Genomic DNA, 24,596 nt, shown 5'->3' on the forward strand with positions numbered 1-24,596 from the left:
TATTTTCTAAAGTGGGAGAAACATAATATTATTATTTTAATATTATTTAATTAATTTTCTAATTTTCACAGTTTCTGCCCACAGTCTACATGCATGCAAGACTCTTCAGCATAATGGAAAAACCACAAAAATGTAAAAACCTTACAGAAACTACTCTAAATATAATAAACATTAAACACTAACATGGCTTTTACTTTATTAAAAAATGAGTAACAAAAGCTTAATCCTAAATTTACTCTCCTTGCAAAGCATTTTGGGAACTGCAGATCCACTGCCTGGTTATGTCAATGATTTATATAGTTTTAACACAAATGAAACTCAAATTTTAAAGGTTAAATCTTGCCCCCTTGGCCTAATCTGAGCTTGTGATAAACCTCCCAGAGCACTGAAGCTAAAGTGGCCTACAATGGTATGTAACCAAGAGTCATATGATCTATGGTATACTGGCTTTCTTATTCAAACTCCCTTTATGCTTTTTCTTTAACCCTTTACATGACCTTCAATGCATTAGTGTTTCAGATGCTGTTTTTTCTGAAGTCATGGTTTGATGTTCACGTTTGTACAGTTCAGGATTGTATTTCTTGTTATGCGGTAACCATTGAGAGATTGTTTGTTTATTATCCATTTATTGTTCGCATTGCTGTTCAAGACTGACATCACAAGCTTAAACAGGATACACTAGCGTTTTCAAGTATACAGGAGGACAGTTGTGCTTAAAAGGACTAAGCATTGATGCTAAAAAATCAAGATGATGAAAAAAAACAAATGCCATCGTTTAAAGCTCATAAAAACAGTGCAAAGAATAATTTAGTGCTTTCTATGCTTGCAGGCGTAGCATACTGTACAGGCTCAAGGCTGGTAGGCTGCTGCACAAGCCCCCATCGAGGCTGGGCATTGGGGCCCAGGGGCCATGGAGCTGGCTGATGAAGAAGCAGATTGACTTGGCCCTTGGTACCTTGAGGAGGAAGAAAAGAACAAGGTTTAAATGCGGACAATTCATTTCAGCTTTCCTGGGAGCAGCTGAATAATAGATGATGTGTAGGGTACTCACCACGATCTGGCTTTCATGACCCGGGATGCGGTCGTCCGCTTTCTGTAATGGCCAAAGTCACGTATCAAGTCTTGGGTCCTTACATCTGACCTCTGAAGGTCCAGGGGCACCATGGTGGGTGGAGACATGTCCAGCTCCAGAAGCATAATGTTTTCAGCCTGGGGCAACAAAAGATTAATACAAGATTATACACTACAGTTCAAAAGATTGGGGTCAAGTTTTATCATTACTATTTAATAAGAAATTCTTGTTAAATAAAGAAATGTTACATTATATACTGACATTATCACTTTTATTATGCCAGTAAACTGTTATAGATGCAATTTTTTATAAAATTTTGGATAAGTCTCTGGGGGTTGAATAATTTTGATTGCAACTGAAAATGCAGCCTTGTTGAGCAAAAGATTTAAACAAAAAGCTTAAAAAAATTAATAGAGTAATATGTTTTATTCCATAATGACTGGGAATTTTTTTTAAATGACTATCTCTGTACAATACCAACCGTGTATCTAGAAGGAGACCCGGTTGACACAGCAGCTTGAGCATATTGACTGATTGGTCTCTTGTGTCCCACTACAGAAGTCGGCCTGCGTCGGACGAGAGGGGAGTTACTGGAAAATGAGAGAAAATACAATATCATCAGATAAGAACATCATCTTTTTTTTTACTGTAATGTTAGGAAGAAAGCTGATATTTTACATACTTTTCAGAAGGAAGAAGAGGTAAGACTTTCCACTGGTCTTCCTCGCTGTCGAAGTGGAGACGATTTATAATCTTATTCTTTTCCTCTGGAGGAATGAAGTTCTCAATAATCAGGTTTCTGGTAAAAAAATTCAAAGGGACAAGTGAAAAAAAAAAAAAAACCATCACAGCATGTACAGTAGTTTTGTCTTTGTATAGCTTATTTCAGAATAAAACTGTGAGGACAGGTGGGAAATACTTGAATTTCATCTCTCTTGTCAGCTCATTCATTGTCTGCTCCAGTTCCTGCCTCATTGTGACATGTTCATTGATGATATCTCCGATCTCAGACCTCACCAGCTGCAGCTTACTGTAAAACTGAGATGAACAACCAATGCAGTGTTGACTGGGGTGAAGATAAGACTAAAATATAAGCACTTAACATAACTAATGTCTGGTGTATTAAACAGGGTTAGTTTTGATTTTCCTATGAGCATCAAATACCCATGTTGTGAACATAATTTAAAGAACTGAATAAAAAAAACTGTACACTCTCTCTCCTCTGTGGCACAGAAGAGCATAGCTGCCTGTGTTCAACTGATACATGTATTCTCCAAAATGGTGAGAAGAGACACATACAGGAGAGAAATTATTAAATAAAGTCATTATTTTTGTTTCAGTATTCTCGCCACTTCATAACATTACGGTTGAACCACTGATGGCATGTGGAGTATTCTGATAATGTTTTTCATACTGTTCTGGACCTTGACAGTGTAAGTTACTTGGCAGTCAATGGGACAGTCACAAGCCTCCCGGTTTTCATTCAAAATATGTTCAATTGTGTTCTGGAGACGAACAAAGCTTTTACAGATTTGGAACGACATGGGGATAAGTGATTATTGACAATTTTTTCATTTTGGGGTGGAGTATCCTTTTAAGCAGGCAGCCTAAAGGACTAAATATCAGTCTAAATATGCCATGCCAGATCCATGATACCTACAGTAAACCATGAACCAATTTTGACAGGGATAATGTACAATGAACCAGATATTATCTCAAAATAAACCAACTATCAAGAGCTTGCTTATTGTGCCTATTGTACATTATAAAATTTATTAAAAAAAATGCCATATAAATAAAAAATCTGGCCATAAAATATAGATTTAAATCAAAAGTAAATGGAGGTGTCAGTTATACAGTTTAGCTATCACTCAAGGCCCACCTTTGAAAATATTCAAAGAACATCCTGTACTCATAAGGTGATATGTAAACTTAAACTCATTTTTTTTATACTAAATTAAAATACATTTAAGTCTTATTGGAGCCTTTGAAGTTTTCGAAGACTCCCTAGTTGGTCTCGACCCCCTGGTTGAGAACCACTTTTAAATAAAAATGTTTTCAAAGATAATCAGAATTGAGTATACCTTACACGTAAGTCTAACATAATATGCTAATGTGCTAGACTTACATTTCATTCTGTTACAAAAACAGTGAGCATTGTGTGTGTGTGTGTGTGTGAGAGCGACCTTATGTACCTTTTTAAGTTTCTTGGTCTTAAATTCCACCTCTTGCTGTAGAGTGGTGAACGTCTCTTTCAGTTCAATTGTTTCTTCATCTTGTTCAAACATCAGCTGCTGCATCTCTCGTTCCATTCTTTCCTAGAAGGATTTATCACATACACATAAGAGATTCTGATTCTTCAAGTGTTTTTATGTTGCTGTGTATTTTAATTACTATGTATATGGCTACTTTTGCACTAGGGTCACCTGCTCAGCAATCTCTTGCCTCTTCAGTTCCAGCGTTCTCTGCTGTTCATTGGTGTGGTCAATGATGTTTTTCCCTCCAACCAGAAGCTTACTTTCCATAGCCTATAAAAAACATGGCACAAAGTTTATGATGTGGTTTAGATTATAATCTGCATGAAGAAAAAAACTGTGTGGAAAGAACTAACCTTGTATTTTTCAATCAAAATTTCCATAGACTGTTGCTCCTTCAGCAACTCTACCACAGTCTTAGCTTTCTCATCTACGGTGCCAAGTTTCCTGCTAATGTCAGGCTTGTAATTAGCAGAGGTCTTGGCCATCTGCTCCTTCCACCAATATTCCTCCACACTCTCCTCCTGAACGGGCTCTACGACCCCCACCTCTCCATCCCTTGGAGTTTCCACCTCTCCACTGCTCATGCTCCTCTTCATCCTCATACTGTTTCTCCTCCGTCTCCTCTTTTCTTTCGCCAGCATCCCTCGTTCCTCGAGCTGTGCCTTCAAGCGGGCTATTTCCTCTTGGAACTCACGGAGCAGGGCGTCTTTGGGGTCCTCGTTGATCTTTGGCTTGTTCCTGATGTTCTTCGCTCTGTTGGCGTACCTCAGTGTGGTGAGCGTCTCATCGTAGTGGCATGCAGCTGGTCCAATGGTGGCCACCATAACGGTCTTTGAGTTGCCTCCGAGGGAGTCCTGTAACAGCCGGGTGAGTTTGGAATCCCGGTAAGGTACATGGGTACTCTTCCCATCCACTAAAGCAGAGATAACATTTCCAAGAGCTGAAAGCGACAAGTTTATTTTCGCAGCCTCTTTAAACCTCTGTCCCTGTGCGCCTGTTTTGCTTTGCCGCTCACTGCCGGCCAGATCCACCAAGTTTAACTTTCCAACACGAATGTGGTCTTCACCATCAATTCCCATTTCGCTGCATTCAATAGTTATGACAAAAATGGCATGAGATCTGGAGCTACGCTCATTCATTTTGGTAAATCCGACAGATCTTGATTGGTTCCCCAAGTTCATGACATGCTCAATCTCCTTGATGTTCTTAGTCACCACAGATGAGAGATCTTTGACATAAACACCCAACTCTGCATTTTCCTTGAGCTCCAGTTTTTTATTGTTGTCCTTGCAGAGGAGGTCTCGTATCTCTTCTTGATATATTTCAATGTAAGACACTCTCACGAGATACTGTTGGTTCTGAGACCTGGATATGTGAGTGAAAATGTGCTGAAATGAATTTGGGATGACTCCCCTCCTCTCGGGGTCTGTGGGCACACCTTCCATTGTATATGTTTTTCCAGTGCCAGTTTGCCCATAAGCAAATACAGTTCCGTTGAAGCCGTGCAAAACGGAGTCAATAAGAGGTTTGCATGCATAGTCATACAGCTCGTTTTGTTTCGAGCCCACGTCATAGACACCATCAAACGTAAATGATTTTAAAAGGCCTCCGGATGATTTGGGATTACGCACGCTCACCTGTCCCAATCTGACATCTACTTCAACAATTCTTTCTTGATTACTTGCCTCTTCCTTCTTGTTTAAAGGGCGGCAACGAACCACCACCTTCACCGCCTCTGATTTCTTGCCAATCGACATGGATCGCGGACGCAATAGGCTATTTCTCTTCATCATTTCTATGAAACAGACTGTGCGTCTTTAATATTCTGTTATTTTATATATATGCATGCGAGGAAGGATTAAATGAAATACGCACATTCACATGCAGCCTTCACATACGCATTTGAATGCGGTAAATGTATGTCCATCCTATGAAAACAGGAGTACAGAGCATCTTGGTCCAACGCCATCGTTATACTCCGCCTGATGCACCGAGCCGCGCGCATCTGCTGCTCCACCGGCGGCACACGCCCTGCTCCTCACAGACAATAGACGGAGCGAGCTGCTGATAGGTAGAGGATGCTCCCTCTCTGCGTGAGGTGCTGACGCACTCGGTGCGCAGGTTATAATCAATCAATTATGAGATTATTGGTGATTAAGTTATTATAAGTAATAGAGCACAAAAATGGTACTATAACAAATCTCAGTTATCTTAATGCAGTACATATAGCAAGGTTTTTAAAATCATATAATGATGATAAAGAGAACAAAAAATAAAATAGAAAGATATAGGGAAAAAATATTGAGCAAGCCAGTGTTAGATGTATTTTTTTCTTTTGTTAATTGTATAAGAAAAGAAAGAAAGAAAGAAAGAAAATAATATATAGCCTATACAAAAAGATTAGATCAGTAGTGTTAATTTCTTTTTTCTTTTCTTTTTTAGAGAAAACAAGCTGTGAGTAAATAAGTAGAGTGCAAGTCTAAAGGGGGCATTTTCTTTTTTAAGAACAGAATTAGAATAGAGAGTGCTAGAGTTAGAGTGTTAAATAAAGATGGAAGAGGTAGGCTACACATACACACACACCAGCTTTTTTATAGCTAAATTAAATTTTATGTTATTCCATACTATTTGATATATTATTTGATAGTATATGCTATAGATAGATAGATGGACGGACGGACGGACGGACGGACGGACGGACAGACAGATAGATAGATAGATAGATAGATAGATAGATAGATAGATAGATAGATAGATAGATAGATAGATAGATAGATAGATAGATAGATAGATAGATAGTAATTTAATTACTGCAAAATATATACGTTCACAAAAATGCTATGTAATAATCCTTGTTTCATCATCATTGTGTTCTTTCTTTCTCTTTCTTTCTTCTGTCTGTCTGTCTGTCTGTCTGTCTGTCTGTCTATCTATCTATCTATCTATCTATCTATCTATCTATCTATCTATCTATCTATCTATCTATCTGCCTGCATTTGGGTTTCTCAAAATTTTGGGTCCAAAAATAAAATATAGTCCAAATAATCTTTCGAACAGAACATGATTAATATTACTGCACAACACTGAACTTTCAGGCTTGGTAATCACACTTATGTGACTCTGAATTACAATCAGTAAGTTTATGGCTAATGATAGTATTTCTTTATTACCAATGTAACTAATCTGTGCACACCTTGGAGTAATTTCCATCCATCTGCACTGATTGCTATGATCTACATTGTTCGAGCGGCTTCAGAATGTGTTCTCCCTGACCACGTGACCCCGGCGCTCAGTCCTTCTCGGCCAATGGGACTGCGCGTCCCCGCTCGGACCGTGTGGAGAACTTTACCGGGTGCAAAGTCTCAAGTTTCGTTTAACTTGTCCTGAAGATTCATGAGCGTCTTTTATTCCATCATCAGTCTATAGCGGCCGGTGTTTCTGTCTAGAAGTATGAATGAATGTTTCGCTGTGCTGAATACTCTAGTGCGTCGCGCAACCAATAGCAACAGCGTTTAACTAACGTGTTTATTTTCAACATTAATATCTTGTTAATGCCATAGACATCTAAAACCGTTTTGTCACTAAAATGCAAATTATTACAAGTACTAAAATAAACTAATTAGCTATTTTTTTTTCGCTGTTAAAGACAAGAATGGGTTTGGGACAGAACCGGGTGCGTTTGGTGTGTATGCTGTCTTTAACGCTTGTGTTTTTCATTGTTGAAGTTGTGGTAAGCAGAATAACTGCGTCTCTCGCGATGTTATCAGACTCTTTTCACATGCTGTCGGACGTAATAGCTTTGATAGTGGCTTTAATCGCGGTGAGTTTTGCGGAGACAGCCCGTGCCTCGAATAAAAACACGTATGGATGGATCCGCGCAGAAGTGATGGGAGCGTTAGTGAACGCCGTGTTTCTGACGGCCCTCTGCTTCACGATTGTGTTAGAAGCCGTGGAGCGCTACACGCTGCCTCACGAGATCGAGAACCCACGCGTGGTCATTTGGGTGGGTGTTGCTGGGCTCCTGGTGAATGTGCTCGGTCTTTTCCTGTTCCACGGACACGCAGGGTTTGGTGGGCACGGACACTCTCACGGGGGTCACTCTCATCTTCAAAAGAAAAATCACAGAGAGTATGAAAAACCAGAGACACACGAAGAAGAATACAATCTCATGATAAACAGCAACAGTTCTCAAGGAGACCAAACTTCTGATCTAAAATCAGGTATTCGATTTCAATTACAATTTATTTTATTTCTAAACAATATTGTATTAAATTGTATTTATTTATTTATATTCTGTTATTTAATTTATTATAATAAATTAATGAGTGTCACATTCTTTGAACACCTTGAAATATTAGGGGAAAAAAAAAGATTTAAAAACATATTTTAAAAAAAGTCATGTTCCCACAGTGCTGGAAAACTTTGAAATATCAGGGAATGTAAAAAAAAAACTTAAAATAAATAAATAAAAATCCTAAAAAACGTAAAGGGAATGTCTGTAGTCAACTATTTTTTGGCATTAATATTTCTTCAGCTAGAAATTGGTATTTCCGGTTTTTTATTTTTTTTATTTTTTATATTTGCACGAACAGAAAAGTAATGGGAATTAGATGCAAATTCAGAAAGTGCGGGAACCCTGTCTTTAAAGTCATGGAATATCAGGGAATTTCAAAAGTGTGATTTCCAAGCCTGGAATAGTCATCAGAATTAATAAGACCATAAAACGATCATGGAAATGTCTATAGTCAACATAATTTTTGCACTGTATTTTACAGTACATGTACTGTACTTGCAGTGTAGAAATTAAAGTACATGTACTTGGTATCCAGTCAAAAACATGGAAATTGAGAAAGTGTGGAACGGTGTCTTAAAAAGTCAACCCAGTTTTCTGTGGTAAATATTTTCTTCTATTTCTATTTTTTACCTTTTTAGTGCAGGAAAAACTATATTAGTATAAAAAAATATATATATTATAAAATATATATATTTTAAAGTGTTAAAGCCCTGGAAGAAGTTCAAAGAAATAGCTTGGCCATATTTTTATGCACACAACCTGATGAAAACCATGCATAATTAAAAGCAATGTTTTCTTCATCTTTATTTTTCTGCTCATTTTGTTGACTTTTCCAGACAGCCTAAACCTCAGAATCACTGCTAAGGGCTCGTTGGAGGACTTGGATCACAGCTCTGAGTCGGCCTCCCAGATGAACATGCGTGGGGTGTTCCTGCACGTGCTCGGTGACGCGTTAGGGTCCGTCATTGTGGTCGTCAACGCCTTGATATTCACTTTTGTGTGGACGCCATGTCACAGCGACACAGTCTGCTTCAACCCCTGCCGCAGCAGCCACTTGACTGACCACCAACATGTTAATACCACAGTCCTGAGCATATCCAAAACACCCGACAGGATGCCCAGAACGGTGTCTGTGGCCGGCCCATGCTGGGTGCTTTACCTGGACCCAACGTTGTGTCTAATAATGGTGTGTATTTTGCTCTACACAACTTTCCCTCTCCTAAAGGAGTCGGCTCTGATCCTCCTACAAACAGTCCCCGAACAGATCGATATGCACAAGCTGAATGGGAAGCTAAGGAGCTTGGATGGAGTTAAGGCCGTCCATGACCTGCATATCTGGCAGCTGGCTGGGTCTCGCATTATTGCAACCGCTCACATCAAATGCACGGATCCAGCTTCTTACATGGACATTGCCAAACGCATTAAAGACATCTTCCACGATGAAGGCATCCATGCTACTACAGTCCAGCCAGAATTTTCTCCCATTTCTGAAGGATCTGGTGACTCACAGTGTGAGCTTTCCTGCCGAAGTCAATGCAAACCCAAGCTATGTTGTAATCTGACTAAGAGGGCTAAGCCAGAGTCGGAGTTGACTAAGAGGAAAGAAGAGTCCTGCAGGTACACTGTAGGATGGGCTGATCGAAAAGAAGTGGAGGATACTGTACATACGGAGATGGAATCAACGGTTTAGGTCCAGAAGGACATTGTATTGCATGAGTTGCACATGTCCGTTTGCTCATAGCTGATTGTTGCAGGAAAAATTAGGGCAATTGGCTGGACTACTTCAAATCTGCTTATTGCAGAAGTATATCTTATAGAGAGCTGGGTTTGTTAAACCCAACAACATTCAGTTCATCAGTTCATGCTGTGTTCTGTATATAATCCTGATATAGATATATAGTATAAATGAAGTTTATTCTTATGTTTATTGGTTCTTATCGATTACTAGATAGATAGGTAATAAAGGTCACTATACGTTTTTACAAATGAAGACATATTGATGCATAGTAACAGCTGAAAGTTTTGTTTTTTTCATAAATAGTTTGTTATACTTCAAGAATATGCCTATTGCTGGCATATTAGTGTGTTTTTAAAGACTGAACCTGCTTACTGCAGAAGTATGTTTGATTAAATTCAATGCTGTGTTCAATATGTAAACCTGATTTATAAAAACTGAATGCAGATTTATCCATTTGTATGTTGTTTATTACTGATTGCTATATAGAAAGATATTAAAGGTCACTGTACATTATTAAAGAATTATTGTCTTTGCACGTCGCTGCAAAAGGAACCTTATATTCTGTTATTTGGTTTATGAGGCATCCAGCTGATTTAAACATGAGATGCAGCAGTAAGTGGTGTCCTCTCACACAAAATGACAGCTTGCTCCTTGCACAGCTGTACAAACAAACAGATCATGTCTTTAATGGACCTTGGAACCAACTGCACTCATGTAAAAGTACACAAACACTGAGATAAGTCTTTAGTGACTGTAGGTTGAATTCCTTAAATAGATTTCTACTCTTGCATGGCCATGTGGGGGATCAGGGGATGTTTGTTATGAAACAACAGTATTGGGATAAGGGAGGGGAGCACTTAATGAGGGCAGTGTGATGCAATCAGTAAAGCAGTGTATAGGGCCCTGTTTCAGAACAATGGAGAATTGTTCTTATTCAGTCATTGCATAGTCTTCAAATCAATCCTCTAGGATAAGAGACCTGATGTGTGTCTACTACTGTAACAATTCATAATTGATTGACAGCTATTGACAGTCATGCAGCAATCAGCGAGCTGTTTGCATTGCTGTAAATCTCTAAGGAGATTTTTTTTTTTTTTTGCTTCTTAAGCAGGTTTAATGTGGAAAAGTTCACTTGAACCTATTGACTGATGAACTGAAAGTATGATGAAGGGGCTGGGGATGACCGAATTTATCATGTGAGAATGGTCCCGAGTTCAGATGGAACTCATTGTGAAAGTACAAGCCTTACAATGAGACCACTGTAACATGCACAAACAAAATATAAAGAACATAACCTTTTGCCTGATTAGTACAATAGTGCTTCATTATTGACATTACCTTCCAGTAAACACATGACATTCCAGCTATATAATTTATTAGTACTTTTTAGTCCTTTCATTACTTACTAAAAGCTCATTCACAGCAAGGGCTCTAATTACAGGTCCTTCTCAAATAATTATCATATTGTAATAAAGTTAATTATTTTCCATAATGTAATGATAAAAATTAAACTTTCACATATTTTAGAATCATTGCACACCAACTGAAATATTTCAGGTCTTTTATTGTTTTAATACTGATGATTTTGGCATACAGCTCATGAAAACTCAAAATTCCTATCTCAAAAAATTAGCATATTTCATCCGACCAATAAAAGAAAAGTGTTTTTAATACAAAAAAAGTCAACCTTCAAATAATTATGTTCAGTTATGCACTCAATACTTGGTCAGGAATCCTTTTGCAGAAATGACTGCTTTAATGTGGCGTGGCATGGAGGCAATCAGCCTGTGGAACTGCTGAGGTGTTATGGAGGCCCAGGATGCTTCAATAGCGGCATTAAGCTCATCCAGAGTGTTGGCTCTTGCGTCTCTCAACTTTCTCTTCACAATATCCCACAGATTCTCTATGGGGTTCAGGTCAGGAGAGTTGGCAGGCCAATTGAGCACAGTAATACCATGGTCAGTAAACCATTTACCAGTGGTTTTGGCACTGTGAGCAGGTGCCAGGTCTTGCTGAAAAATGAAATCTTCATCTCCATAAAGCTTTTCAGCAGATGGAAGCATGAAGTGCTCCAAAATCTCCTCATAGCTAGCTGCATTGACCCTGTCCTTGATAAAACACAGTGGACCAACACCAGCAGCTGACATGGCACCCCAGACCATCACTGACTGTGGGTACTTGACACTGGACTTCAGGCATTTTGGCATTTCCTTCTCCCCAGTCTTCCTCCAGACTCTGGCACCTTGATTTCCGAATGACATGCAAAATTAGCTTTCATCCGAAAAAAGAACTTTGGACCACTGAGCAACAGTCCAGTGCTGCTTCCCTGTAGCCTATTTCCTGCACACGCCTGTGCATGGTGGCTCTGGATGTTTCCACTCCAGACTCAGTCCACTGCTTCCGCAGGTCCCCCAAGGTCTGGAATCGGTCCTTCTCCACAATCTTCTTCAGGGTCCGGTCACCTCTTCTCGTTGTGCAGCGTTTTTTTGCAACATTTTTTCCTTCCCACAGACTTCCCACTGAGGTGCCTTGATACAGCACTCTGGGAACAGCCTATTCGTTCAGAAATTTCTTTCTGTGTCTTACCCTCTCGCTTGAGGGTGTCAATGATGGCCTTCTGGACAGCAGTCAGGTCGGCAGTCTTACTCATGATTGCGGTTTTGAGTAATGAACCAGGCTGGGAGATTTTAAAAGCCTCAGGAATCTTTTGCAGCTCTTTAGAGTTAATTAGTTGATGCAGATGTTTAGGTTAATAGCTCGTTTAGAGAACCTTTTCATGATATGCAAATTTTTTGAGATAGGAATTTTGGGTTTTCATGAGCTGTATGCCAAAATCATCAGTATTAAAACAATAAAAGACCTGAAATATTTCAGTTGGTGTGCAATGAATCTAAAATATATGAAAGTTAAATTTTTATCATTACATTATATTTATCACAATATGCTAATTTTTTTAGAAGGACCTGTATAATAATAACAACCATAAAGATATAGTGTTAGAAATCTTTGTAAATTTAAAATTATCCACAGCACATTGGAACTACATTATTACTAAAATGTCTTTCAAAATTAAGGATAAAATGTTGACAGCCAATCAGAATCCATCTTGCTTGAGGAGGAAGCAACTGCAGCACATGCTTATAATAAACAGAATGTTGTGTGTGAGTGCTAATATAGTTATCGTTATCTTTGTAGTGATTGTCCTTGGTGTGAGTGGGGCATATTTGGTAATGCAAAAACGAAGATTACTATCAAATTTACAACTCACAACAAAATCGTTCCCAGGTATTAGTAATATTTTGGTAATTTTGATTTATTGGCAACGTTGTAATCCCTTGCAATCACGATCACCAAATACATAATTCATAAATAGGCCTAAATAAATAAATGAACGAGTTTAATCCCATCCAAAACTGATTTATATGGATTATTTATGTTTTTTTTTTTCATGTCTTTTACATGAAACTCCACATTTAATCCCTAATAACTTGCATTTAATAGGCCTGTGCATGGCCATAATATTTACTAAAAATAATGAAAATTATGAGTTTTAATTTGGGGTGAACTATAACTTTAAGAAACATTAGTTACAACATAAGAAATACAGCAAAGTCACAATAAAGACGATGCGGGAAACAAATACAGACTATACAAATAAAATAGTTAGTGCGATTACTAATGTCCTACCCACGCACTGTGTCCTTCTGAGATAATTGTATTGCTTGTTCGCCATCTTGTGGATGAACATTAGATTGAGGGCATATTGATAGTTATCAGGGTTATTAGTTGACTAAAGCAAACTAAGTCCATAAAAATAAATAAATAAATATTGAAATAAAATAAAATTTATCTGAAATAAAATATAACAAAAATTAAAATTATTTTATTACAGATAGTTGCCAAGTCATTTTATTTTAATTTAGTTTATGCACCTAATTAAAATTAAACTGATATATATATATATATATATATATATATATATATATATATATATATATATATATATATATATACACACACACACACACACACACACACACACACACACACACACACACACACACACACACACACACATATATATATATATATATATATATATATATATATATATATATATATATATATATATATATATATAATTAAAACATAAATATGTAACAGAAAATTCATTCAAAATACTAATAAAAACTAATATCTTAATAATACTAATATCACATCCATTAGATGATAATAAACCACATGCACAAAGTCATATGTATGTAGATATATAAACTGGGGGTCCCTCTGTTGCTGATTTAGTTTTTCCTAAAGTGATGCAATATTATATTTTCAGAATAACATATTGAGTAAAATGTAAATGAATTTCAAATGTGTTAGTAGTCAAGGTCACTTTTTTGCTTTATCCATATGATTTAAGAAGCTAATTTAATTAGTAACCTATAATTATGCAGAAATATTTATTTCTATAAAATGAATTAATGTAAATATTAATTTAATTTAAATTATATATATTTATATATATGTGTGTGTGTGTGTGTGTGTGTGTGTGTGTGCATATTATATATTTGTAATACACAGATCTTTTTCACGTCTTATACATTTACTCATTACCTGAGATTGGTGGTTTGCTCGTGATCAGCAGGTCTGTGTCTGTGGTGTAAGACATGTTTCCTCCTCCTTCAGTGTCTTCCGCCTGCTGTCTGTCATCATTACACACACACACACGCACACACACACACATTATAGCTGACCTCCAAACATGGCCGGCATACGAGCCCTCGGTTCCCTCTCCAGACTCACAGCCAGAAGATATACCCTGCTTCCAGGTACTTCTCACATCCAAAATCTTTTCTTACATTTCTTACTATCTTGTTTCGCTTTGACGCTTGCATTAATAAACCACAACTAGAGCAGTCACACTCCACTGCAGTAGCTTAGCCTTAGCTCAACTGCTAACTAACTCAGGGTCTGGTGATGAATGTTAATTGTGACTGTATACGTTTCTTGCTTGTGCAATAATGTTACGGTGCACAAGACGAAAGGCTAGCGTTGATAAATGTTGTATTTATTTTATTTACAACAGAGTTTGTGCACTGACATGCTGTTACCACTCATGTTAATACTGGACATTATTTGTGAATGCATGACTAAACGAGTAAATTACAAAAAAATAAATATCCATATACATGTATATAACGTGTTTAATCTGGAGTCGTTCCCTCTGCTATTGAAAACTAGTGTAATCTGGGCTGTTTGGAAGAGACCTGCTACTTGGTTTCTAAAACATAATATCCAAATTAATGTCACATTATGACTAATAAGTCAGAATTGTTAACAGTCAGAGACACTGTGCATTCATTATATAATGTTTTTATCATCATTGGGAAGTGAATGACTTTATCATTGTGGTTGTAGTGTAGGTTAAGGCGAAACTAGGTTAAAGTTCATCTGTGACTGTACTTCTGGAGTAATGGCCTCTACAGGACGCTTTACATTTTTCTGTGTGATATATCACTGGTTATAGGTTTTTATATTTGGTATTATGACTTCTGAGTTTTTTTTGCACACGTATCACTATTAACTATTTTTTTTCCATCCAATAAAGGTGTCACCAAACGGACCTTTAGAGTTGCTGCTTGTATGATGGGTAAAATCATTATATATCATATATAAAATGAAAGTATTTGGAAAAAGAAAGAATTGGAAGAAGCATATGGAAAAAGATGAGATGTCCCTTATTGGGGACTGCATCATGCATATATATATATATATATATGTATATGTGTGTGTGTGTATATATATATATATATATATATATATATATATATATATAATTATATGAACTTACATATAATACAAATACCTAGTGGTTTGAAGGATTGTGGCAAAGATTGATAAACATTTAGGTTGACATTAGTATTTTAGGGCTGCGCTGTGAGTGTTTCAGTGTCATTGAATGATTCTTGTTCTTTAATATGCATGACAAGATTTTTTTGGTATGCAGATTACACTTAATGACATTTCTCCATTCAATCATGATAAAAATGTATGATGTCATTTCTTGCTCAGAAATGATCAAATAAACAACACATTCTAATGAACGAACAAGTGAAAACAAAATTGAAAGCTGTATCAAAGTCTTGTTGTTTTGATGCCTTTTCGTCTTTGATCCATATATAATATACACACACATCAAAAAATATGTATACATGGTAAAACAGTTATAAATACAAATTATACATGTATATGTTATATATATATATATATATATATATATATATATATATATATATGTGTGTGTGTGTGTGTGTAACATTTATTTGGTGTTTTTTATAATGTCATTTATTTCATGAATTGATTGGTTGTTCATTTTCATGTCTTTTGGGTGTTTCCTCAGCTCGTACACATGTGAACTATGAGATCAAGGGAGATGTAGCTGTGATCCGAATGAATGACCCCAGTGCACGGGTAACGATCATCTCCTCGAAACCATGCATTTATGCACTCAAGTGATGATATAATCTGTCACAATGTGTTTTTGTGGGGTTTAGGTCAACACGCTGTCTGTTCAAATGCAAAGGGAGATGACAGAAGTCATGGATGAGGTTTGGGGAAACAATGCTGTGCAGAGCGTTGTTCTCATCTCATCCAAACCCGGCAGCTTCATTGCAGGGGCAGACCTTAAGTTAGTATCAGGATTCATAATATGTTTCCTAGCTGATTGTTGTGATCATCTTCATCAAATACAGTGCTGATATCTTGCCTGTACCATGCATTTAGCATGATTCAGGCCTGTACGACTGCAGAGGAGGTCACTTCCCTTTCTCAAGAGGGCCAGAAGATGTTTGAGAAGATTGAGAAGTCTCCTAAGCCTATTGTCGCTGCCATTAATGGATCATGCCTTGGTGGAGGATTAGAGGTATTTTTGGATTTGTTTGGATTTGTAGTCATTTTCTTCTTCCACCTGGAAGTTGCACCTAATTTTTTTAAATGTTCTACATATGGTTTTATCATTTGCTGATGATTATTAGTTATACAAACAATAAATAAGATAACTGAGAAGCATTTAGTTCTACAGAAAAAATACAGTGTTGGCATTGTGTATTTTGTCTTTGTAGTTCGCCATTGCGTGTCAGTACAGAATAGCCACCAAGAGTAAGAAGACGGTTCTGGGCTGCCCTGAGGTCATGCTCGGCCTTCTGCCTGGAGCTGGAGGAACACAGAGACTGCCCAAAATGGTCAGTAATATGCCAACATTCATTTAGTAATGATTCTCTTGATTGATTCGTCACAACTCAAGTCTGATTGTTCTTGCACATATGTTTTATACAGCTTGGTCTTCCCAGTGCTTTTGATATGGTGCTGACAGGAAGGAGCATCCGTCCAGATAAAGCCAAGAAAATGGGACTGGTTCACCAGCTGGTGGATACTCTTGGTAAAACCGTTTCTGTATATGTGTATGCAAAACAGTAAAATGTAATTACAGTAATAAACAATGCAGTTGTGTATGTTAAACTGTAATATTGTGAAATATTTTCACATGATCTGTCAGAAAATGTTTATGCTACTCAGTATACAGTATATATATAAATATATCTGTCCGTGTGTGTGTATATATATAGGACATTTTTATATATATATATATATATATATATATATATATATACATTTTTATATATATATATATATCCTTTTATATATATATATATATATATATATATATATATATATATATATATATATATATATACATTTTTATGGTTATAATTTACTGTTTTTTTGGCAACCATTTTTTTTATAAATAGAAAGATCAAAATAATATTATTAATTTTTTAATATATTTTTTTGTAGAAGCATTATAGTTTTACGGTCACTTTTGATCTCTTTATTACATGCATGTTGAATGAAAGTATTAATTTATTAAAAAACAACAACAACAGGGCCTGGATTGAAGAGTCCAGAGGAGAGGACCATTGAATACTTGGAGGAAGTAGCTGTGGAGGCTGCCAGGGGGCTTGCTAAGAAGCAAATCCCACTTACCAAAGAAAAGGGCTTGATGCAGAGTAAGTGCTTGAAGTAGTCAAATTAGTTGACAATTATGTTTCTAAAATAATACAAGAAGATACAAGATTAAGACTATTGCCTCTATGCACCATAATTTTGCTTTATCACTGAAATCCATATATCTAATTATTTCCTTGCAGAAATTCAAGACTACGTCATGAGTTACCCGTTTGTGAGACAGCAGATCTACAATACAGTTCAGAAGAAAGTCATGAAACAGACCAAGGGACTGTACCCTGCCCCACTGAAAATAATTGAAGTATGATATTTGTTATCCAGTGCTCAGCGGTGATGTGTTATCATAAATCATGGTGGTAATAGAAATGTATGTTCTGCTTGTTTTCTCTTTCAGTGTGTGAAGGCTGGTCTGGAGCAGGGTCCGACTGCAGGTTACCTGGCTGAGTCACAGGTGCTGTGAAAGTGTTTCAATTATTTAATCTACAATAAAACACTTCATTTAATGTCTCATGCATTATTGCACTTGAATACACATCTCATGCTTTTTGGTTCCCCTCGAAACATCACTCGCATTTCTGACCAGGTGTATTTTTCGGGAGGATTTTGATCTTTGCAACTGAAAGCGTGCTGGATTACTTCTCAGTTCTCATTTAATGATAATGTTGGTTTGATGCAGACTGTGGTTAAAATGAAAGAGTATTAACATTTAATATGCCCTCCTTATCTCCATTTCAGAATTTTGGCAAGTTAGCCATGACCCCTGAGTCTAAAGCACTTATTGGCCTTTACCACGGTCAAGTCACATGCAAGAAGAATCGATTCGGATCCCCTGAGAAGGAAGTAAAGTATGTATATTCTTACTCTAGTGTCATGTATTATCATTGACAGTTGCTGCATGACTTGATTTATAGTGCAGCTACTTAAAGCTGCAGTCTGTTACCTCTTTTGGTTAAAAATGATCCGAAATATATTTTTAAGTAGGTAAATAAGCAGCCAGTGTTGAAAACCATCTCCTTACCTTAGCCCAATTCACAACAGTAAGCTTATAATAATGTTTTCTAATTTGAGAGGTACTGGTAGGTTTCCGTGGGAAATTCAAGCATGGCACTGCGTCATTACGTCACGTCTGTAAGCCACGAATCAAAACATTAGACTCATCCGTCTTGAGTTCGTGCCGATGCACAACCCAAATAAAGAAAATAATTCTGCAAATAACTGCAATGGCATGTTTCAAACAGAGATGGCGACAAAGAGGCAAAACTTTAATTCTTGTAAAATAGTAATGTATTTTTCTTGATTTTCTGTTTGTAGAACACTTGCTATCTTGGGAGCAGGGCTAATGGGTGCTGGCATTGCTCAAGTGACTGTAGATAAAGCAATTCACACCATTCTTAAGGACACAACACTGGAGGGACTCAGTCGTGGAGAGCAGCAAGTCTATAAAGGGTGAGTATTAAAGGGATAGTTCACCCCAAAATTAAAATTCTGTCATTATTTACTCACCCTCATATCGTTCCAAAACCGTAAGACCTTTGTTCATCGTCAGAACACGAATTAAGATATTCTTGATGAAATCTGAGAGCTTTCTGACCCTCTCATAGTCAGCAACGCAACTGAAACATTCAAGGCACAGAAAGGTAGTAAGGACATTGACTATGTTTACATGGACATCAGTAATCTAATTATTTACCTTATTCGAAATAAGACAATATGTGACCCTGGACCACAAAACCAGTCTTCAGTCGCTGGGGTATATTTGTAGCAGTAGCTACAAAAAAAAACGTTGTATGGGTCAAAATTATAGATTTTTCTTTTATGCCAAAAATCATTGGGATATTAAGTAAAGATCATGTTCCATGAAGATATTTTGTAAATTTCCTACCGTAAATATATCAAAACTGAATTTTTGATTAGTAATATACATTGCTAAGAATTAATTTAAAATAACTTTAAAAATGCTAATTTCTCAGTGTTTAAATTTTTTGGCATCCTCAGAATCCAGATTTTCAAATATGGTATTTTCCGGACTATAAGTCACACTTTTTTTCATAGTTTGGCTGGTCGTGCAACTTATTTATCAAAATTAATTTGACATGAACCAAGAGAAAACATTACCGTCTCTGTCGCGGTTGTAGACAGTAATGTTTTCTCTTGGTTTTTGGTTCTAAATAAATGTGACTTATAGTCCAGTGCGACTTATTTATGTTTTTTCCTCATGACGTATTTTTTGACACGTGCGACTTATAGTCCGAAAAATACGGCAGTTGTATCTCAGCCAAATATTGTCCAATCCTAATAAACCATACATCAATGGAAACCTTATTTCTTCAGCATGTGTAAATATACATTTTGAAAAAAATTGACAGTTAAGACTGGTTTTGTGGTCCCGGGTCACATATTATGATTAAGGTGTTTACATGAGTTGCTTTTGTTGCAATATTCCTTTCATGTTCCCGTTTTACATATCATAGTAAATAAAACTATTAATGGCACACATCATTACGTCCCTACACCACGCCATCCGACGTTCCCTCCAGAATTTCACGTCTTTTTCACAAATTTCACATTTGTCTTTGTTATTATGCCATATTTTTTATTTACTGAAAGCTTCAAGTGCAGTTAATTATTTGTCATGCTATACGTGCAAACTGATGATGGTGTTGTTGAAGCCATACTCTTTTATTTTCCGTCAAACGGTTGACCACTGCCTTCTCACCACTGAGATCTCATTAATCTCATAATCACATTATTATCATCATGTAGGACTTTTCGCACAAGATACACGCGTATCTTGTGCGAAAAGTCCTACATGATGGTAATAATGTGATTAAGGTGTGTACACGTTTATACTGCACTTCAATAATGTGACTAAAATATGAATACTCCACATGTCTTAATTCTTAATCAAATGGAATTTGTTATTAAAAACTGATTCTGTTTTTATATTTTATTTTATTTTTAATTCGATTTAATTGTGTACATTTTCTTTTCAGGCTAAATGACAAGACTAAGAAGAAGAGTATAACATCATTTGAAAGGGACAGTTTTCTCTCCAGTCTAACTGGACAGCTGGACTACAATGGCTTTAATAAAGCTGACATGGTCATCGAAGCTGTTTTTGAGGACCTGAGCATCAAACACAAAGTCCTAAAAGAAGTCGAAGCAGTACGTTAATATCTAACAAGACTGAGATTTCAAATTCTCCTGAGTACTAAAGCTTTGACGAAACCATATTTTCTCCTTCCAGGTGATTCCTCCACATTGTATATTTGCTACCAACACATCTGCTTTACCAATCAAAGATATTGCAGCTGTCAGCAAGCGACCTGAAAAGGTAAGAAACTTGAGTTCTTGACCATCATGTGAAGTTAAGAGACGATCTGGAACATGTTACTTGTTTGTTTCAGGTGATTGGAATGCACTACTTTTCTCCAGTCGACAAGATGCAGCTACTGGAGATCATCACCACTGACAAAACCTCCAAGGACACAACGGCCTCCGCGGTGGCGGTCGGCCTGAAGCAAGGCAAAGTCATTATTGTCGTCGGGGTGAGACAGAGGTTTTCAAAATGTACCTTTTATGGGTCCGTTATCCATTGTTTTTGATTAACAAATTGCAATGTTTGTCTTCAGGACGGACCAGGTTTCTACACCACCAGATGTTTAGCTCCCATGTTGGCTGAGGCGGTGCGTGTATTACAGGTTTGTGTATTACCTTCTGCTGTAAAAGTGTTATACATAAAAACCAGGCTATGATGACACTCTTGATAGTAACATGCCTAATATGCAGATCTTTGTGTTTTCTACATACAGGAAGGTGTGGACCCCAAGAAGCTGGATTCCCTGACCACAGGCTTTGGTTTCCCTGTTGGTGCTGCGACGCTGGCCGATGAAGTGGGCATTGATGTGGCAGCTCATGTGGCTGAAGACCTCGGCAAGGCCTTCGGCTCCAGATTTGGAGGGGGAAATATTGAGTTTTTGAAGAGCATGGTGGACAAAGGATTTAAAGGTACGTTCTTTAGCTTAAGGACTAAGTGTACTTCAGTTTTAATGTGAACGTGTTTGCATACAGCTGTGTTAATTATATTGGTAGTGTTCATTTTTCTATTTTGTCAGCAGTTAAATACTAATTTAAAGGGATATTTCACCCAAAAATGAACATTTTGTCATTTAATTACTCACCCTCATGTCATTGCAAACCTGTAGGACCTTTGTTAATCTTCAGAACACAAATTAAGATATTTTTGAAGCATTCCGAAAGCTCTCTGCCCCTCTCATAAGAGCCTTTCACACCGCTTTAGTACTAAAGTACTGGGATGATTTGGCGCAAACTATTTCCCAGTACCATTTAAAGGGTTTCAGTCGCACTGACCGTGTGTACTAGGACATGACGTACAGTAGGCCGGTTGACAGCGATGTAATTAGTGCGCAGTGTTCAACAACGTTAACAAAGAAGAACAACTTTAATAACAGGAGGATGGAGGATGCTGTGATGGCAGCTTTGTTTTTGTTGTGTCTCGCGGGTTTCACAATAGTGGACATGGAATGTCGACGTATAAGTAAACTGAATGAAAGAAAGGAAAGGAGAACTAAGAATCTCCAATGACACACATTTGCTATAGCATCTGTCCATCTATCGCTGTTAATCTTACTTGCGAAATAAACTGACACAATGTTTACAGTATGTTACACGCCGTTTTAAATCATGGCGGGTGAGGGCGTTTTCGAATGCGTCTGGCCAATCAATGTCTACTTACGTCACGGTTAGTACCAATTTTTCTGGTTAGGCCCTGCTCCAGATTAGATTAGATTCAGATTAGATCAAATTATTTTTGGGTTCTCAAAAAATGTTGTTTGCGTTCAGATCAAAGCATAAACAATGTATCAACGCAGACGTTGTTTATGTGTGAGATACTCTCCAAAATGACGCGGAGGAGATGAATTGTTGAATAAAGTCAATACTTTAGTTTTCTTTGTGCACAAACAGTATTCCCGTAGCTACGTAAAGTTACGGTTGAAACATACTGTATGTCACATGTAATTAATGAAAGAGTTTTCATTTATGGGTGAACTATCCCTTTAAGGCTTAATCTCTAGCGACCTTAAGTGACCTTAACATGTTCTGTACAATTTGTCATTAATTCGCAATTAGGCCGTAAATCAGGTAAGGGCTGCTACATCTACCAGCCAGGACTTAAACGCAGGGATGTGAACACAGAAGCTCTGGAGATTTTGGAGTCGTACAAGCTGATGCCAAATGCTGCTATGTAAGTTGTTCAGACTCTTTAGCTCCAATTCATAGGACAGATGCAGTGTTATTGTTCTGTATTAGTGTAATTTATCATTTTTTCATCCAAGAAGAAAAATTTTTGTCATCACTGCAGCTTTCTGTCTCTCCACCCAGATCTTCAGACTCAGATATTCAGTACAGGTTGGTGTCCCGTTTTGTGAATGAGGCTGTTCTGTGTTTACAAGAGGGAATCCTTGCCAATCCAGTGGAGGGTGACATTGGGGCCGTGTTCGGTCTCGGCTTTCCACCCTGCCTTGGAGGTGAGAGTCCAAAGTCTAGATTTACTTTAATATGAACTTATCCTTAAACTGTACACAGAATCTTGTGCATTCAGTCCCATCATGATGTGAATGATCTAATTGCAGGACCCTTCAGGTTTGTGGACAGCTTTGGTGCAGACAAACTTGTGGAGAAGATGAGAAAGTTTGAGGAGGTCTTCGGGAACCAGTTTACGCCTTGTCAGCTTCTGCTCGATCACGCCAAGGATCAGAGCAAGAAATTTCACAAGTGACTTTAGCCGTCATGTGCCATTACTACTACTTTGAAGTTTCAGAGATTCACGTGAAAAGCGGTCGCGATTGTGCTCTTAAAGCGAAAATACAGAATGTGAAGAGCCTTTGTGTTCCTTAAAACAGACATAATACGTTAAAATATGAAAAATCACTTTTCCCATAAGATGCCATGTGCGTGACTAATATTCAGGTAGACTTTGGCCAAGCGATAGCCTTTCACTGAATTAAATGAATTCATCTTTGAGTTGTTTTTGTATATTAATGAACTCTTTAGGTGAAATTGTTTTCTACTGATTGTGTACAAACTGTACAGGTAGAGACATCAGGCGCATTCCAGTACAGCCCAGGTGTCTAAATCAAAACCTAATGCTCTTCCTCATGTTTTTGTAGGATATAGTCCAAAAGCAGTTGTCTGTAAAATAACTCTTTTAATTTCAGTGAGCTCTGATGCTCAGTCTGCCTCTCTGGACACAGAACGTGGCCTACATAAAAAATGAATGTCAGTGAATTAAATGAAATGTTCACATCTTTCGTGATTATGGTGTTTTTATTGATCCCATTTGTTTTTTTGTTTTTTACAAATGGCACAATTGAGGTCATGTCAGCTTCTTGTGTTATAAGCATGATGTAGACATGCAGAGCTGTTATGATACATTTCAAACAGGGTTTAATGTTAACTACCTACTGTCATAAAAATGTCTATGAAACATACATTACATTTTATAATTAAATTATTTAAAACAGGATGCATATTCCAATTTAAATGAACAATAGCTGTACAGCAACTTTATATTAACTTGAATACAAGTATAAGAATAACAGTATAAGAACATTAAATTTAGATCAGTAATATAGCATAATATGTCCGTGTCTTCCAGAATGTGCAGTCGGTAAACTAAAATGAGTGGAAAGGTCATTGTTTTTGATATTGTCTTTTTCTCATAATGAGAAAACGTGCTCTCCAGCAGGGTGCGCTCGGTGGCTCAGTAACATAAATAAATAAAAATATACACCTTTTCCGGTGTAATTTGATAATTAAATCAACTTCGGGGGTGTTAATTTAGTTCCTGCCAACAGAGATTATTACCTTTACCAACGAACCTGGTTAGAACCTCAAAATGATCAAGCAATAGTTTAAATCGTTTTATTATTAATTTATTAACATCTCATGTATTCATATTAATTTGATGTATTTAATAACATGATTAATTAACCATGATTAATCGCATCCAAAATAAAGGTTTTTGTTTACATAATGTTTATGTTCTCTGTATATTTATGTAGTCTGTATATTAATATATAAACACACCCACATCAAGTAACTTTTTTTTTTGCTTAATTTACATAACAAGACAGCGAACCAACAATGTAAGACATTTTCATTGAGACCAACACAGAGTGTACATTA

At 37.0% G+C, this 24,596-nt stretch overlaps 3 protein-coding genes across 4 annotated transcripts; 2 read left to right on the top strand and 1 right to left on the bottom strand.

Moving 5' to 3' along the window:
* Nucleotides 1–276: 276 nt before the first annotated feature.
* On the bottom strand, nucleotides 277–5,399 carry kif3cb (kinesin family member 3Cb). The gene is made up of 8 exons (XM_026285896.1): nucleotides 3,684–5,399; nucleotides 3,499–3,600; nucleotides 3,268–3,390; nucleotides 1,992–2,110; nucleotides 1,755–1,871; nucleotides 1,554–1,662; nucleotides 1,052–1,209; nucleotides 277–955 (listed from the first exon to the last, which is right to left on the bottom strand). The coding sequence occupies exons 1-8, from the start codon at nucleotides 5,121–5,123 to the stop codon at nucleotides 850–852; spliced, it is 2,274 nt and encodes a 757-aa protein (XP_026141681.1). The 5' UTR covers nucleotides 5,124–5,399; the 3' UTR covers nucleotides 277–849.
* A 1,261-nt stretch (nucleotides 5,400–6,660) lies between these two features.
* On the top strand, nucleotides 6,661–9,919 carry slc30a1b (solute carrier family 30 member 1b). The gene is made up of 2 exons (XM_026285897.1): nucleotides 6,661–7,550; nucleotides 8,461–9,919. The coding sequence occupies exons 1-2, from the start codon at nucleotides 6,983–6,985 to the stop codon at nucleotides 9,312–9,314; spliced, it is 1,422 nt and encodes a 473-aa protein (XP_026141682.1). The 5' UTR covers nucleotides 6,661–6,982; the 3' UTR covers nucleotides 9,315–9,919.
* A 4,130-nt stretch (nucleotides 9,920–14,049) lies between these two features.
* Nucleotides 14,050–23,717, top strand: hadhab (hydroxyacyl-CoA dehydrogenase trifunctional multienzyme complex subunit alpha b). Of its 2 annotated transcripts, XM_026285898.1 has the most exons (20): nucleotides 14,050–14,191; nucleotides 14,971–15,012; nucleotides 15,763–15,833; nucleotides 15,917–16,050; nucleotides 16,146–16,284; nucleotides 16,484–16,603; nucleotides 16,698–16,800; nucleotides 17,306–17,428; nucleotides 17,570–17,688; nucleotides 17,782–17,838; nucleotides 18,123–18,232; nucleotides 18,699–18,833; nucleotides 20,381–20,552; nucleotides 20,635–20,721; nucleotides 20,795–20,935; nucleotides 21,020–21,088; nucleotides 21,200–21,395; nucleotides 22,539–22,653; nucleotides 22,791–22,936; nucleotides 23,042–23,717. In XM_026285898.1, the coding sequence occupies exons 1-20, from the start codon at nucleotides 14,125–14,127 to the stop codon at nucleotides 23,185–23,187; spliced, it is 2,292 nt and encodes a 763-aa protein (XP_026141683.1). In that variant the 5' UTR covers nucleotides 14,050–14,124; the 3' UTR covers nucleotides 23,188–23,717. The 2 variants fall into 2 exon arrangements, with proteins under 2 accessions (XP_026141683.1, XP_026141684.1); XM_026285899.1 differs by lacking the exon at nucleotides 14,971–15,012 and having other exon boundaries at nucleotides 14,066–14,191.
* Nucleotides 23,718–24,596: the final 879 nt, after the last annotated feature.

This window comes from Carassius auratus, chromosome 17 (assembly GCF_003368295.1).
Source record: "Carassius auratus strain Wakin chromosome 17, ASM336829v1, whole genome shotgun sequence".
Lineage (NCBI taxonomy): Eukaryota > Metazoa > Chordata > Actinopteri > Cypriniformes > Cyprinidae > Carassius > Carassius auratus.